This window comes from Mesoplodon densirostris, chromosome 6 (genome assembly GCF_025265405.1).
Source record: "Mesoplodon densirostris isolate mMesDen1 chromosome 6, mMesDen1 primary haplotype, whole genome shotgun sequence".
Classification (NCBI taxonomy): domain Eukaryota; kingdom Metazoa; phylum Chordata; class Mammalia; order Artiodactyla; family Ziphiidae; genus Mesoplodon; species Mesoplodon densirostris.
The window spans coordinates 32,774,706-32,791,717 of record NC_082666.1 but is presented as its reverse complement, the minus strand read 5'-3'; the positions used below and the strand labels follow the sequence as shown (position 1 = coordinate 32,791,717).

Below are 17,012 nucleotides of genomic sequence, written 5' to 3'. Positions count from 1 at the left end.
GTGTGGATAGGTTTTGAAGGAGAATAGGCTGATTCTCCTAAAGGGAGGGTCTTCTCCACCCCAACCCTGCTTCATGTACAGTAATATAAATCTGAAGGAGAAAAAAACCCCATTTGACTCCAAATCCTAAGACCTTTCCCTGCGCTGCTCCCTCCGGGTGTGCCATAGGAGGGCAAAGGTACAAGAGCATGTCAGATGAAGAAAATCCCACCGTCTCCCCAGCTCCCATGCTCGTACAGACAGAAAATCGCATAAAGGGGGACATGGGGGTGGCTTGGAGACAGGTCCCCATCCTCCCTGGGCTGTGTTCTAGTTATGTCACCCTCTCTGAGCCTCAGCTTCTCATCTGCATGGCAGGGTTAAATGAGTCAATGTAGCTTAGTGCCCACAGTCCTGTAGATTTAGTTCCCTTCCTTCCTTTCCCCTGCACAGAGCACCGCAGCATTCCTCTGGGCAACAGAGGGCCAGTGTGGGCTGGCTTTTCTAGACCAGCATTTTCCCCCTCCTCCCCTGAGCCAGACTCCCCACAGGTGCCTTCAACTCTTCCACGATGCAGAGATGCTGGTTCCCCGTCACGGGCCCATCTCTTCCCCATCCTGTGCTCCCACCTAAAACACTGCTGGCTCTCCCTCACCACAAGGGGGCGTATCAGGGCATGGTGGAGAGCATTTTCCATTATTTCCATTCCCCTTCCCAACCTGTTCCGTCAGGCCCTGGCATTTCCCCATCACTCAGTTGGGCTTTGCATTTTACTTTCCCTCTCCAGTGCCAGACCAGCCTCCCTTCCACCCCAAACCTGTAGCCAGGGCTTCAAAGCACAATTCCTTCCAGTTCCCTTGTTAGCTGTGAGTGCCGAGCTCCTACTGCTGCTGATTGATATGGCAAGTTTTGTTTTTGGCTTTGACATGTCCATAAAACAAATGTGCACATAAACAATTATGGTCAGATATGCAGTCAGTGCACTACATGTTCAGAGAGCAGAACAAGTGAGCAGTCCTCTGCTGGCTCCTGGGCAGGAAAGCCTTCCCAGTGCATGTAACACTGAAGTGGGTTTTAACGGTGGAGTAGGAGTTCAGAGGAGAAGAGAGGAATATGGGAGAATTTCTAGGCAGAGTGACCGGCACGTGTAAGTGTGTACAGCTGTGGAAAGGCCTGGGTCATGGAGTCGTGTGGTATGGGGTGGAGAGGGAGGGAGATGGGCTGAAGGCATACATTGAAGCAAGCCTGTAAAGGGCGCTGAAAGCCAAAGAGAGGAGTTCGGAGTTCATTACCCTGAAAGCAGGAATGGAGGGCATTATGGCAGAGGGGCACCAAACGTGCTCCAGGTGTCAATTTCCCAACCATATCTGCAGCAGACAGGAGGAAACCTTTCACCAGCAACCCAGTGACCATCCCAAGTAGTGTTTTTGGGGTCACTTAACAAGTCTAAGGTGGAAAAACCATCAGTTCTCAAACTTTCCAGTTTTGGGACCTCGTCTCCCTCTTAAAAATTGAGAAACCCAAGAGGTTTTGTTCATGTGGGTTGCATCTATCAATATTTACTTGATTAGAAATTGAGGAATTTAAAAAGTTAATTCATTTGAAATAAACCTAGTGTATGTTGAAGTGTTTTTTAATCTTTATGAAAAATAATTATTGTTAAAGGAATTAATGACAGGAATGGTGTTGTATTTGATTTTTGCAAATCTCTGTTATCTGGCTTCATAGAAGACAGCTGGATTTCCACATCTGCTCCTTCATTCCATCTGTTGTGATATCACATGCCATGCAGCCTCTGGGAAACTCCACTATACACCTATGAGAGACTGGGAGTGCAAACAGCAAGCAGAGTCAGTGTTATTATGAAAATAGTTCTTATCTCCTAGACCCTTCCTGCAAGTGGTCTTCAAGTCACATTTTAAGAACTGCTAGGCAAATCATCAGAGGAGCAAACAGCTGTCAAAACAGCAAGGAGGGACTTTTAAAAAAATCACAGGAAGGAAAAAGACTTAATTCAGGGGATATGAAGAGGCAGGGATGAAAGCAAGGCAATGTCACCTAGGGCGACACAGGTTTGTCTCCTGGCTCTGCCACTAAGTAACTGTGTAGCTTTGGCATGACTGACCTCAGTTAACCCATCTGTAAAATGGCAATAATGCTAGTATAAGTAAAGCACACAGCACAGGGTGAGACATTTGGACTTCTAAAGGTTAGCTCCCTCCTCTTGGGCCAAAAGAGGACTTTGTGAAAACAGCTTTGGTTCAGTAGCTAAGAGATACATGTAAGTCTGGGATAGGCTGTTTTTGCTTCTGTAACATGGGTCAGATGTGAACTCCAAATGCACGGGCACCTTGAAAACTTTGGTGCTATTAGCACACCTGCTCAATCCAAGGCCACAGTGTAATGTGGCTGTCAAACCAGCAAGCTCAAATTCAGGTTGCATTAATGGAAACACCATGCACACAACAAGGGAGGTGAGAGCTCCTCTAGTATTGGGTTGGCCAAAAAGTTCGCTTGGTTAGTGAATATGTTGTTCAGCAAAGTTCTTCGTGAAAATGAAAAATGTCTTTTATTTTTACTTAAAACTGAATGAACTCTTTAGCCAGCCCAATACTTTGCACAGCTCAGACCCTCCCTCAAGTATTGTGTGCATCAGGATGGGCAAAGCACTCTGTGTAGCTCATTCCAATTGAGGGATTTTTTTTCAGCAGGGAGAAGACTTGGCCAGAGGACGGGAGGCGGTCAGGGAGACACAATCACTCTTCTAAAAGACCTGAGAGGTTGGCACACTGGCTCAGGGTGACCCCCAGAAATGAATTAGGCCCTGAGGATGGCCTATCTGGACAGGCAGAGGGGAGAGGGGAGCTTGACAATCCCTAGAGTGTAGGAAGTCTGAGCTGGTAGTAGTGAGGGCCACATCACTAGACGTTTTCAAGTGGAGGCTGGAGATGAGGCATGAAAGAGGCCCTGTGCTTGGTCACTGGGTGGCACCCATAGGCCCTTCCCAGTCTGAGTTCCTGTGCCTCTGGCACCTCGGAGACTGTCAGAGGAAATCAAAAGGGAACACTGAGAGTCCCTAGGGGTGGGTGAAAGGGGCAGCGGGCATTCCGCCAGGCACTTTTGCTGGGTTCTCTGCCAAATTTGACCCAGAGATGAAATGTAGCTGCTAACTCCTTGGCCTAGAAATGGACAGGAGAAAATTCAGCATTGCTCAGAAAGTTCGTAGACATTAAAGCTTTCTGTGCCTGAAATGCCAATGTTTGCACCGTGCTGCCCTGCTGAGGGGAAAGCCCCCCAGCCCCTTGGGAATGTGAGGTGCCAACAGTGAAGGAGGGAGGACCAAGGCACCCAGAGATCAAAGAGGCGCACTCAGCACCATTGAAAATAACTCAGTCACTCTCTCAGTCCTTTAGGGGCCAAGGCTCATCATTGCAGAAAGGCAGAGAACTTCTCCCAGCCTTCAGGACAGGCAGTCTGCAGCCACATTAAAGTCTTGGCCTTGGGAAAGGCGTTCACCAATCCACTCTCTAATTTGACCCCTACTAGCAAGCTGTGAGGCTGGCTCTGCTTTACAGATGAGGAAATCAGGACACATGGCCGAAGTCACACAGCTGGCATGGGGTGTGAAGACAGAAATCCAAGCCTGAGTCCAAACCCTGACCCCCAAGACCCTCTGACCTGGCCCCAGCGTGGGATTCTTGGGACTGCAGCTGTTGCTCCGCTCTCCATTTAAGTCTCAGATGTAGGCCCATTTGGAATTTGTCAACAGAATCCCACTGTCCCTACAACCAGCCAGCTCACTGTATTATGTGTCAGGTCTTCAGAATCTGGTGCCAAGGTCCCTGGGCTGAGGAAAGAAAAACAGAGCAGGCTTTGGGACTCTGTTCATTGTCCCTCAGCTTCTTAGTCGGCTTTTAGAACTGAAGGGATGGCAGACAGGGTAAGGAGAGCCTGGAGCCCTAGTAAAGATGACAAAGGTTGTCCCAACTATTTGTTCGTTGCCTGTTTATCCATCCAAAACTGACCAGGCATCTCCGCCCTTCACTTGTTCTGGGGTACAGAGATTAAAGGCACAGGCATTGCCTTTATTCTTTTTTTGTTTTGTTTTGTTTTGTTTTTGCAGTACGCGGGCCTCTCACTGCTGTGGCCTCTCCCATTGCGGAGCACAGGCTCCGGACGCGCAGGCTCAGCAGCCATGGCTCACGGGCCCAGCTGCCCCACGGCATGTGGGATCTTCCCGGACCGGGACATGAACCCGTGTCCCCTGAACCGGCAGGCAGACTCTCAACCACTGCGCCACCAGGGAAGCCCAGGCATTGCCTTTAAAGAGCTTGTCAGGTGTCCTCTCATCCACTGTACAGTTTAATGGGAGACACAAATAGACCCTCTCAATTCAGGGTTTTTGCTTTTATGGTAGATATGTACATACAAGTGGCTGAGGGAATAGAGAAAAGAGGTCTCTGGCCCAAATTGGAGGGCAAAGGGGGTCGTGGGCAAGCTTCCTGAAAGAGGTGTCTTGTATGGTTTTGAACAGAGGAATCAGCAAGATAAAAGCAGTAGGAACAATTCCAAACCAAGTGCCAGCCTGGCTTTAGGCAACTGCTCATTAGTTGCTGAATGCATGAATCAGGGTAGTAGCATGTGCCAAGACAAAGACACCAGAGAGCACAATCCTTGGGGGGGAACCATGACTAGTCTGGCATGTGGGCTGCACTCCTGTCCATTAGTCTGCTCCTCCTGCAGTCTCCCTGACCACCACTAGCACCTGAAACACACTCAGGCAGCTGAGTGCCTACGAAGATTGGTTACACACAGGGGAGACGACAAAGAAGTAAACACATTGAGCATAATGGGAGCTAAGTCTCTCACTGTCCAAGAGAGGAGTTATAAATAATGAAAGGGAGAAGCTAGAATGAACCCTGTGGTGCTGGACTAGAATTAAAGGTACCAGTGTGACTGATCAGAATGGCCATCATCAAGTCTACAAATAATAAATGCTGGAGGGGGTGTGGAAAAAAGGGAACCTTCCTACACTGCTGGTGGGAAAGTAAATTGGTGAAGCCACTACGGAAAACTGTATGGAGGTTCCTTAAAAAACTAAAAACAGAGTTGCCGTATGATTCAGCAATCCCACTTCTGGGCATATATCTGGAGAAAACTCTAATTCAAAAAGATACATTGGGGCTTCCCTGGTGGCGCAGTGGTTGAGAGTCTGCCTGCCAATGCAGGGGACACGGGTTTGAGCCCTGGTCTGGGAGGATCCCACATGCCACGGAGCAACTGGGCCTGTGAGCCACAACTACTGAGCCTGCGCGTCTGGAGCCTGTGCTCTGCAACAAGAGAGGCTGCAACAGTGAGAGGCCCACGCACCGCGATGAAGAGTGGCCCCCGCTCACCGCAGCTAGAGAAAGCCCTTGCACAGAAACGAAGACCCAACACAGCCAAAAATAAATACATAAATAAATAAATATTTTAAAAGATACACGCACCCCATTGTTCATAGCAGCACTATCTACAATAGCAAAACATGGAAGCAACCTAAATGTCCATCAACAGAAGAATGGATAAAGATGTGGTACCATGTATACAATGGAATATTACTCAGCCATAAAAAATGAAATAATGCCATTTGCAGCAACATGGATGGACTTAGAGATGCTATTATATACAGTAGTTTGGAAAGAAATAGAATGGAAAAAAATACAAAAATATATATATATAAAATATATTACATATATATAAAACTGAGTCACTTTGCTGTACACCAGAAACACAACATTGTAAATCAACTATACTTCAATAAAATAAATAAAGGGAGATGACAACTTGTTAGGAAAAAAAGGTGCCAGTGTGAACTGAGGTGTTCAATCCCCATATGTAGATACAGGAATACAGATGTAATGTTTGTGTATTTATTTTCTATGCATCTACTGAAATCTTGGGAGCAGTGAGACTCCAGTAGCAATGAGCACACCTGGAACAAAGTTTTGGTTTCTAAATACAATCTACTTGAAGGGGAACAGAGCTCGTTGGAGAAATGGTGAATTCCAGGGCTGGTGCATAGAAAGTACAAGAGCCTGAAATATATTATTGTGCCAGAAAATAAGGAAGTAATCAAAAGAGATAAAGACATGCCAAACACATAAGTTAGCTTTAAGAACTATAACAATGGGACAATTTGAGTGTCAATATAATGAGTTATAAAAATGCATGACTTGAGTCTAGTCATGAGGAAACACCAAACATAAATTGAGGGACGTGGTATAAAACAAGTGCCCTGTAATCTTAAAAAAAAAAAGAGTTAAGCTCATAAAGATCAAGGAAGGACTGAGAAACAGTACAGATTGAAGGAGACCAACATTTAATGCAGTGTATTATTCTGGATTGAAGTCTTCTGCTATGGAGGACATTACTAGGACAACTGCAAAACTTAAATGGGTTTGGGAAAGTAGGGGGTGGGGGTAATTGGGAGCTTTTTGTGCTGTTCCCACAACTTTTCTGGAAGTCTGAAATTGTGTAAGGATGAAAAAATTAAGGCTTTTTGAAAAATGCAAACATGGTATAAAAATTATAACACCAAAATTTAAGATACAAAAATATTTTACAATTAAAGTAACAATTAGTGAAAAGATTTCCCTCTCCTTCATAATTTCCTTAGAAGTGGAGATAATATAAAAATTAGCTTAAATGATGTCAAACAAGCAGAAGCAGGCCTTACTGTCAAAAAAGAAATCTGAAAATGAAACAAACAAAAAAAACCCCACAAAATGCCCCCACCGAAAAATAGACTAAAATGCTAAAAAGTTGCAAAAAAAAAAAAAAAATCAACTCCAGGGTTCATAAAATCACCCAAAAATCAAAAATAAAAAATTCTAACCTCAAGCTGTTCTCAGGCATAGCTCTACCAGTCCCATTCATTCTCAGCTAATTTTTAACCGATTTTGAGATAATTTATCACGTTCTTCTAATCTGCTATTGTTGGCAAATAAAACCCAGCTGGCTTCTATGATTTACAATTTAGGACTTTGTTATAGAGATGGAAGCTGTTAATACCAAAACTCAGGATCCATATCAAATATCCTTTGAGCCTTAAGGTGGCAATTCAACAAGCAGTAACCAATCCTGGCAGACACATATGCTTGAAGTGTGGAAGGCCATGGACAGGAAGCCCATCTACAGCTAGTACAAGTGTAGGATAGAGGTGCCCAACATTTTCATCACAGAAAACCTAATAGTTAAAACATTGGAGAAAAAGGGTGAGGCTGCTCGGGGCGAGGGTTGGAGGCCAGCTTCCCCAGGCACCCTGAAGGCCACCTCACGGTCTGGAGAGGAATACTATCTACAAACAACTATAACTCATTCTGAGCCAGGTGAGAAGGGAGGATCAGTAAGAATGGAAAATACGTTTTGAGTGAGACATGAGGCAGAAGTCTGGGATGAAGATTTTCGAATCTGTGCTCCTAGAAGACAAGTTATGCTGCTGCACCTGTTGAAGGATCCATTACTATTCAAACGGTCTCTGAGATAGTATATCAAGCTCAATGGCAGAGACTGTTTCCATTCACTTTGGAATCCACAGCACCACACGTGACGCAAATCTGTCATCGCTGACGTTTCTTTGGTCCTCCTCGCCTCCTCTCCACAGTGCAAACCCTGCTTGTGGGGCCACTTTCCATGTCAACTATATCATGATAGGGAAGGCCTTTTATAACCGATTTGTCACTAGCAGTGTCCCTGTGGTTCCCCAACCTTTAGTGCACAGCGCTGTATCTCTTGCCTACCAAGTCCAAGTCTTCTCCTGCCTCCTTGTCACTGCTCCTCCCATCCCCAAACTATCCACACACAGTTCTGGAAACTAGTCTTGTCACCCAACAGTTCCAACTGCTATATCCCTCCCTCCAAGGTTCCATCTACTCTCTTCCAGCTGTGGTTAAGATCCTTGTTCGAATTGCCACAACTCTGATCCCAGAGCGCAGGGATTCCCAGATGCATTCATTTGACTTTTCTGTTCTGGCTGATTCATCACCATGCCAGGTGCTTCTAACAGCGCTTAGTGCTGAATTTAGTTATCTTACTAAAGAGAAAGACATAGCATAGGAACAGCAAAGAATAATTTTAGACACCGCATACATGCCAAACGAGCACACCAGGCACACGATGCGCTCCTCCCTTTGATAATGAATATATGGGGGTGATACCACCCCTCTGGAAAGAACCCACGAAGGTCACAAGCAAAGCAAACTGAAGCTAAGACCTCAAGAGGCCAAGAACGTCAAATAGAGGGGGGGAAAGCATCATAATTTAACACATGATGGACCTGGTTGCAATTTTTTTTTTTTTTTTTTTTTTTTTGCGGTACGCGGGCCTCTCACTGCTGGGGCCTCTCCTGTTGCGGAACACAGGCTCTGGACGCACAGCCTCAGCGGCCATGGCTCACGGGCCCAGCTGCTCCGTGGCACGTGGGATCCTCCCAGACCGGGGCACGAACCCGTGTCCCCCGCATCGGCAGGCGGACTCTCAACCACCGCGCCACCAGGGAAGCCCCTTGGTTGCAATTTAAAACAGGGGTGGCAAACTTTTTCTGTAAAGGGCCAGATAATAATTATTTAGGTTTTGCTGGTCATAGTCTTTGTTCAACAGCAAACCTCTTTAGCACAAAGGTAGCTGCTTATAGACAATATGTAAATAAATGAGCATGCCTGCGTTTCAATAAAACTATTTATGGACACTGGAATTTGAATCAATTTTCACATGTCATAAAATCCTTTTTGTAAAAACAACAAAAACAAAAAACATTAAAAAATGTAAAGGCCATTCTTAGCTCGTGGCTCATACAACAGTGAGCCAGATTTGGCTCATGGGGCTGCAGTTTGCCAGCCCCTGGCTTAGAACAAAGTGGAACAAAATGGACACTGGGACGTCAATTTGAAGGACACATTGTACCTGAGATGCACAGCTAGGGAACTCACCAGAACACAGACGTGGTCAGGAAAGACTCCCCGAAACTGCTTACTTTTGGTTGAGTATTTTGTAGCTATCTTAGGCTGGCTGATAGAAGAAAAGAAGGATGGAAAAGGGGGAACTCACTGAAATCTCTGAAAGCTCTCATGAACTTTGACTATTCTATCAAGTATCCCATCTCTGTGTTGATATTTCAGCTGAGAACACAAACAGGAGACCCAATAAAATCGACCTAGTGCCTGGCCTCTTACACACTATGTTCACCAATTACTGAAGAAAACAGAAGGATCAGTGATAGAGGCACCGTCAACGTCCAATCTCAGATTCCATATGGTAAAATCATTTAAAAAATGAGAAATGCCATGTTGGATATATTGAAAATATTTTATAATTAATTCTCTAGAACCCTAGCCATCTAGTACAGGAAAAAATTGTATGGTGGAACACTTCAGTATTTTTTTTTATATAAATTTATTTATTTATTTATTTTTGGCTGTGTTGGGTCTTCGTTTCTGTGCGAGGGCTTTCTCTAGTTGTGGCAAGCGGGGGCCATTCTTCATCGCGGTGCGCGGGCCTCTCACTGTTGCGGCCTCTCTTGTTGCGGAGCACAGGCTCCAGACGCGCAGGCTCAGTAGTTGTGGCTCACGGGCCTAGTTGCTCCGCGGCATGTGGGATCTTCCCAGACCAGGGCTCGAACCCGTGTCCCCTGCATTAGCAGGCAGATTCTCAACCACTGCGCCACCAGGGAAGCCCCACTTCAGTATTTTTAAACAATGTAAAGACATATTTGACTAGGGGATGGCAATAAGAATTGAACAAATATAAACCTAAGCTTCCTCATTTTCCACAGAGCAACACAACAATAAATATATTTCAGGAAACAGATGACAGAATACCTCAAATGCAAAATTCCAAAGTCATGTAGTCACTTAGATTAACCAAAACTGTTTGTAAATTAAAAGATAACAGCAAAAGGTCACAAAAAGCCTATTTCTTTCATAGCGTCATGGGTGATTCTTTAAGCAGATAAACAAAGTACTGTAAAGAATGGTCAAAACTTGGCTTGAACTGTCTTCTGGTAATTATTAATCCCACTATTTGTAGTTTTGTTGTCCAAGGACAAAAGCTCCATGTGATCGATCGATCACCTTCTGCTGTCACTTTCCAGAGAAAAGAGAGGCTGCTGCTGGTTGTTTTTTCCCTTTTCCAGCTTTCACTATGCTCTAGGCAATTAGTGGCAGATAAAATATCGTTAAAATAAAATATCCCATTTTCTCACCAGAACTGCCACCCCTCTTCCAACTCATTGTTCTGCCTTGAAAGATGAACATATTTAGAAATCCTCATTTTATTCTGAGACATTTCTGCATAATCCATTACAAAACATACAGGTAATACAAAGTCCAAAGGTCCTGTTGTGTTTATGGAATAAACACGTGAAGATTAAACTACATGATAACACCAAGGGGAGAAATCATGGTTTCATTTATTTTCATGAGATAGTTCATGAGTGCATGACGTAAAAGCTTAAAAGTCGTCACCAAACTGTGCTAAGTATTATTAAGAGATTATGCAGGAAGAAATCTGTGCAAATTCATCTTCTTCACTCAGTATCAGATAGTAGGAAAAAAAACATTTCTTTAGTTTTTTGTATATTCAGGAAAACAGATTTGAAAAACTGAGTAAGTAGACACCTGCTCCCTCTTTATGATCAAATAACAATGACAATGAAGGAGATTCCAAAGAAAAAAGCTGAGATGAAAAAAATCCAGATAAAAGCCAACACTGCTATTAAGATTTTTCTTTTAATATGCCATGAGATATCTTGATTGTATATTTTCCAAAGTACTTTTCCAGCCGCATCTCCCAACCCTTCCAAAAGATTTCTCCAGTCTGTCCAATGCAATAAAGGAGGCTAGATTATAGTTCTGTCCACCTTCTCTTTTCGAAAGCAAATAATCCTAAATGACTTTAATGGTCATACATTCTTATCTAATAAGGAAAAACATTTACAAAGATCAGAAACCCAGTTTTGAGACATTTGCATTAATTTTGAACTGAATCAGCATTTTGTGGGTTTTAAAAAAGGCAGCAGTTGGAATTCACGACTTGCTGACAAACACATTTCTGCTGAGGGAAGGGGAAGACGGGGATAGTGAATGCTGCATTTCTCCATTGGCCCCAAAGTGCTAATTCCACAACGGGATACATCAAAAGCAAACATGCAACTGTGGTTTTAAAACTTTTTACTGCAATATAACAATGAAGTAAACAGTAATTAGACACCTACCAATTTCCCCCCCAAAACAAACCAAAAAAATGTAAACAGGAAAATAACTCTGCCTATACTTGTACAGCTTCTCAAATCATGTTAGAAGGGTCTCACATTCAATGATCAAGAAATTTAAAATAGTAGTAATTATTTTCATTTTAAGAAAAGATTCCCCCCTCAACCCCAAGTATTTATCATGAAAGAATGGGATTTCTTACACATTAATTTTATACTTATTTGAAGCAGCAACAATAACCATCAATAATTTGGCATTTCTGTTTACAGTTGCTCCAAATTTTTTTTTTTTTTAATTTCACAAAGCCATTATCCAGTGTTGCCATAAAATAGGGACTGTAGATTCTAGGTAGCAAAGATTCTTTCTGAAACCACTGTTAAGTCAAAGAAATATAAAGCAGGGCATTACACTAAATTTCTGGATCTAGTACACTAAAAAGAGTGAAACCTAGGAAAAGTTACCTACTGTTTTATAGAGGAAATAAAGACCTGCAAAAGCTGACTTTTGGTTGTATAATATTTTACACGCTGTGTGGATCTGCGGCATCTGCTAATTGAAGCAGACATGCACGGTATTTATCCCTGCCCTGTATCCTAGACCCCCCTCCCCACCCCCAAGAATCTACTACCTTATACCAAGTATTGTGGATATGAGCCCAAGTCATCCCAGACAATCCAGTGAACAAAGTTAGTGTAATGCACTGGTGTGAAGTGTGAGATAAAAAAAAGTCCCTTTCAATCTTCATCAAAGTTTTGCTGTAGAAGAAAATTGGCAGCCAAGTTCTCATTCTTCTCACAAGCAAAATATGCTTGTATCACAAGTCCTTCAGGAAATCCTAATGCCTTTAACTGGAAGAAAAGAAAGAAAACATATTATGGAGTCTAGCATAGCACTACTGACAGATCATCGCTTGAAAACATACTATAAAGGACGCAAAAAAGCTTGAGAATTTTACATGAATTCACCCCTATCTGAATATGGAGTCATTACCCAATTCAAGGGGCTAGATAGAACCCAGGCCCTTTCCTGTAACCACCTACAAATTCTTTGTTCCTAGTTAAAGCTATTAGGCTAACAGATACTTTGATAACACTCGTTGGCATTAACGCTAGAAATTAGTTTCTGTGGTGGTTTAAAAATAAATGACTTTACAGAAATATGTAAATCAAATGGCTTTCAGTACATAAGTGGTGAAGCTATGGATGAGAGCAACCAGAGGTTGCTAATTATTTGTAAAGAGAGCCACATCTTTCATTAGGGTCATATATTACTCTTAACCTCCTTGCCTTATGAAACACTTCATACTACAAAAATGGGTGGTCAATTATTAGTAATATTACATGATATATTTTTGAAATCAAGACATATGGTGTTCGATTTTTATTTGCTTAATTTTTTTTTTTTTTTTTTTTTTTGCGGTACGCGGGCCTCTCACTGCTGTGGCCTCTCTCGTTGCGGAGTACAGGCTCCAGACGTGCAGGCTCAGCGGCCATGGCTCACGGGCCCAGCCGCTCCACGGCATGTGGGATCTTCCTGGACCGGGGCACGAACCCGTGTCCCCTGCATCGGCAGGCGGACTCTCAACCACTGCGCCACCAGGGAAGCCCTATTTGCTTAATTTTTATAGCATTTTAAATGGTGATACGACCCATTTAATTTTTGTCTTCCTAGTCTATTAAAAATCACTTGTAACTCAGTAATTGCTGCTTTTAAAAGCCTTTAAACACTCAGGTCAACTGTCTAATTCCCTAGGTACCACATATTTGTCAGCCAAATGTTATTTATGAACCCCCTTCCTCAACTGTCTCAATCGTCTTGCATTAGGCTATATCAAGAAATGACTTTTAAAAACTGGGCAAAAGTCCCAATTCAGCATGATTATATTCATCCATGAAAGGAGAAGAAACTCAAAAATGATTTTTTTACCTAGGCCTTTTCCAGATTAAAGCTGGGCTAGCTGAAGTAAAAGGTAGATAGGGCACGATCCAACTATATTGCTTCTACAAGACACACTTTAGATTCAAAGACACAAATATGCTGAAAGTAAAAGGATGGAAAAAGATATATACCATGCAAATAGTTACAAAAAGAGAGCTGAAGTGGCTATATTAATATCAGACAAAACAGACTTTAAGATTAAAATTGTTACTAAAACAAAGGACATTTTATGATGATAAAACAATCAGAAAGACTTCATTATAAACAAAGAGAACAGAGCCCCCAAATACATGAAACAAAAACTGACAGACTTGAAGGGAGAAATAACCAATTCAACAATAGTTGGAGACTTTAACATCCCCACGTTCTATGATGCATACGAGAAGGCAGAAGACTGACAAGGATATAGAAGACTTGAAAAATACTATAAACCAACCAGACCTAACAGACATTTAGAGAACACTTAACAACAGCAAATTATACATCCTTCTCAAGTATACACAGAACATTCTCCATAAAGACCATGTTAAACCATAAAACAAGTCCCAATAAATATAAAAGGATTAAAATTATACAAATTATGTTATCTGACCACAATGGAATGAACTTAGAAATCAATAACAGGGCTTCCCTGGTGGCGCAGTGGTTGAGAGTCCGCCTGCCGATGCAGGGGAAACGGGTTCGTGCCCCGGTCTGGGAGGATCCCACATGCCGCGGAGCGGCTGGGCCCGTGAGCCATGGCCGCTGGGCCTGTGCTCCGCAACGGGAGAGGCCATGACAGTGAGAGGCCCACATACCGCAAAAAAAAAAAAAAATCAATAACAGAAGGAAATTTGGAAAATTCATAAATGTGGAAACTGATACAATCCTAAATAACCTACAGATGAAAGAAAAAAATGACAGAAGAAAACAGAAAATAGTTTGAGATGAATGAAAATAAAACCACAACACACTAAAACTTATGGGATGCTGCTGTAGCAGTGCTTGGAGGAAACCTTCTAGCTGTAAATATCTACAGGCATACCTCAGAGATACTGCAGGTTCGGTTACAGACCACTGCTATAAAGCGAATATCGCAATGAAGCGGGTCACACGAATTTTTGGTTTCCCAATGCATATGAAAGTTACGTTTACACTATACTGTAGTCTATTAAGTGTGCAGCAGCATCATGTCTAAAAAAAACAATGTACATACTTTAATTAAAAAATGCTTCACTGCCGAAAGATGTTAACCATCATCTGACAGCACAGGGTTGCCACAAACCTTCAATTTATAAAAAATGCAATTAACTGCAAAATGCAACAAAGTAAAGTACAATAAAAAGAAGTATGCCTATGTATTAAGACAGATATAAAATCAATAATCTAAGCTTCAACCTTAAGAAACTAGGAAAAAAAAAGAGGAAACTAAATCCAAGGCAAGCAGAAGGAGATAAAATAGAGACTAGAAAAAACAGAGAATCAACAAAACCAAAAATTCTCACTTTTTTTCTTTAAATCAACAACATTGACAAACCTTTACCTAAACTGACAGGGGAAAAAAAAGAAATCTGAGGATTCAAATGACTAAAATCAAAAATAAATGTTGTAACATGACCACTTTTTATAGAAATAAAAACTACTATCAGGGAATACTGAGAACAACTAAGTTGTATGCCAACAAACTAGCTAACACATATGAAATAGACAAATTCCTAGAAAGATAAAAGCCACCCCAATTGACTCAAGAAAAAAAGGAAAAATCTGAATAGTCCTATGACAAGCAAAGAGATTGAATTAGTAGTCACAAAACTTCCCCGGAAGCCAGGCCCAGATAACTTTACTGGTGAATTCTACCAGCCGTTTAAAGAAAAATTAACACCAATTCTTCATAAACTCTTCCAGACAACAGAAGAGGAGGGAACTCATTCTGTAAGGCCAATATTACTCTGATACCAAAACCAGATGAAGACATCACAAGAAAACTACAGACCAATATTCCTTATGAATATAGATGCAGAAATCCTCAACAAAATACTAGCAGGCCAATTCCAGCAATACCCCAGGAATGCAAGGTTAGGTCAACATACAAAAAATCAATCAGTGTAATAAGGCATATTAACAGAAAAAGGGACACAACCACACGACCATCTCAATCAACACACAATTTGACAAAATCCCACACCCTTTGTGATAAAAACATCCAACACACTAGGAATAGAACTTCTTCAACCTGATAAAAGGAATCTAATGAAACGCACAGCTAACATCAAACTTAATGGTGAAAGACTAAATGTTTTATTTTCCTCTAAGATCTGGAACAAGATAAAGATGTTGGCTCTCGCCACTGCTATTCAACTATACAGAGGCGGCTCTAGATAGGACAATTAAGCAAATACACACACACACACATAAATAATATGTAAATATAAATAATAAATAAAGGACATCCAGATTGAAAAAGAAGTAAAACTATGTCTACCTGCAAATGATATCTTACATATAGAAATCCTTAGGAACACACACACAAATTATCAGAATAAATGAGTTCAGAAAGGTTGCAAGATACACAAAATTAAATTGTATTTCTATATAACTAGCAATGAACAATCCAAAAATGAAATTAAGAAAAACAATTCTCTTTATAACAGCATCATAAAGAATAAAAATACTTAGAAATAAATTTAGCAAAAGAAGTACAAACTGAAGACTAAAGAAATTTCTGAAAGAAATTATGGAAATTCAATATGGAAAGACATCCCATTCTGTGTTCATGGCTTGGTAAAGACTTAATATTGCCAACATGGCAATACTCCCCAAATTGATCTACAGAAAAAAAACACAGTATCTATCAAAATTCTAGCCAGTTTTCTTTTTGCAGAAATTGGACAAGCTAATCCTAAAATTGATATGAAATTGCAAGGGAACCACAGAGCTGAAACAATCTTGGGAAAGAAGAACAAATATGGAGCTCTCATACTTCCAAATTTCAAAACTTACAAAGCCAGAGTAATCAAGACAATGAAGGATTAGCATAAGGATAAACATATAGATCGGAACAGAACTGAAAGCCCAGAAATAAACCCTCACATTTATGGTCAACATATTTTCAACAAGGATGCCAAGACAATTTAATGAGGAAAGAACAGTATTTTCAATAAATGGTGCTGGGGCAACTGGATATACACAGGCAAAAGAAATGAAGCTAGGCTCCTACACCTCACACCATAAACAAAAAGTTAACTCGAAATGGATTATAGACATTTTACATTACATAAATGTAATAAGAGCTATAAAACTCTTTGGAGAAAATACAGGCTTAAATCTTCTGACCTTGGGTTAGGCAATGTTCTCTTCTATGACACCAAAAGCACAAGCAACAACAACAAAAATTTCTCCAACACAGAAATCAAGATTTGATAACTGTAACCTCAAAAAAAAGTTGCTCTAGAACAAGTGAGGCAACTGTCTCTTGTCACTACTATTTATTTGAGGGGGAAAAATAACACTGCAATATATAAAGTATCTTTTAAGAAATACGTAGTTACAAACCTGAACACTTGATATGTTTGTCATAAACAAAGACTAATTATAGTTCCAATGATTTTCTAAGTATTAAGTTAAAATGCACTTCCTCTGATTTCCATCTCAAAACACTTTGTAAGATAAGACAGGGCAAGTACTATGATTTCCTATTTACATATGTTAACAATGGGGCCCAGAGAAAAATGAATGACTAGTCACACTATCATAAAAACTAGGTTACTGCAGTGCCACAACCTGTATGGGCAGACATGACAAGGATGAAAAGAGAATCAGGATACCAGGTTCTGATGTTTACTATACATGTATTTTATGAAAATATTC

At 41.3% G+C, this 17,012-nt stretch overlaps 1 protein-coding gene across 1 annotated transcript in view; it reads right to left on the bottom strand.

The window, feature by feature from the left end:
- Window positions 1-10,726: 10,726 nt before the first annotated feature.
- Window positions 10,727-17,012, bottom strand: part of RAD23B (RAD23 homolog B, nucleotide excision repair protein) — a 46,476-nt gene continuing 40,190 nt past the window's right edge. Inside the window, exon 10 of the mRNA XM_060101181.1 lies at window positions 10,727-12,076. Coding sequence (XP_059957164.1) covers window positions 11,963-12,076 — 114 coding nt within the window. The 3' untranslated portion in view covers window positions 10,727-11,962. The remainder of the gene's footprint in view (window positions 12,077-17,012) is intronic.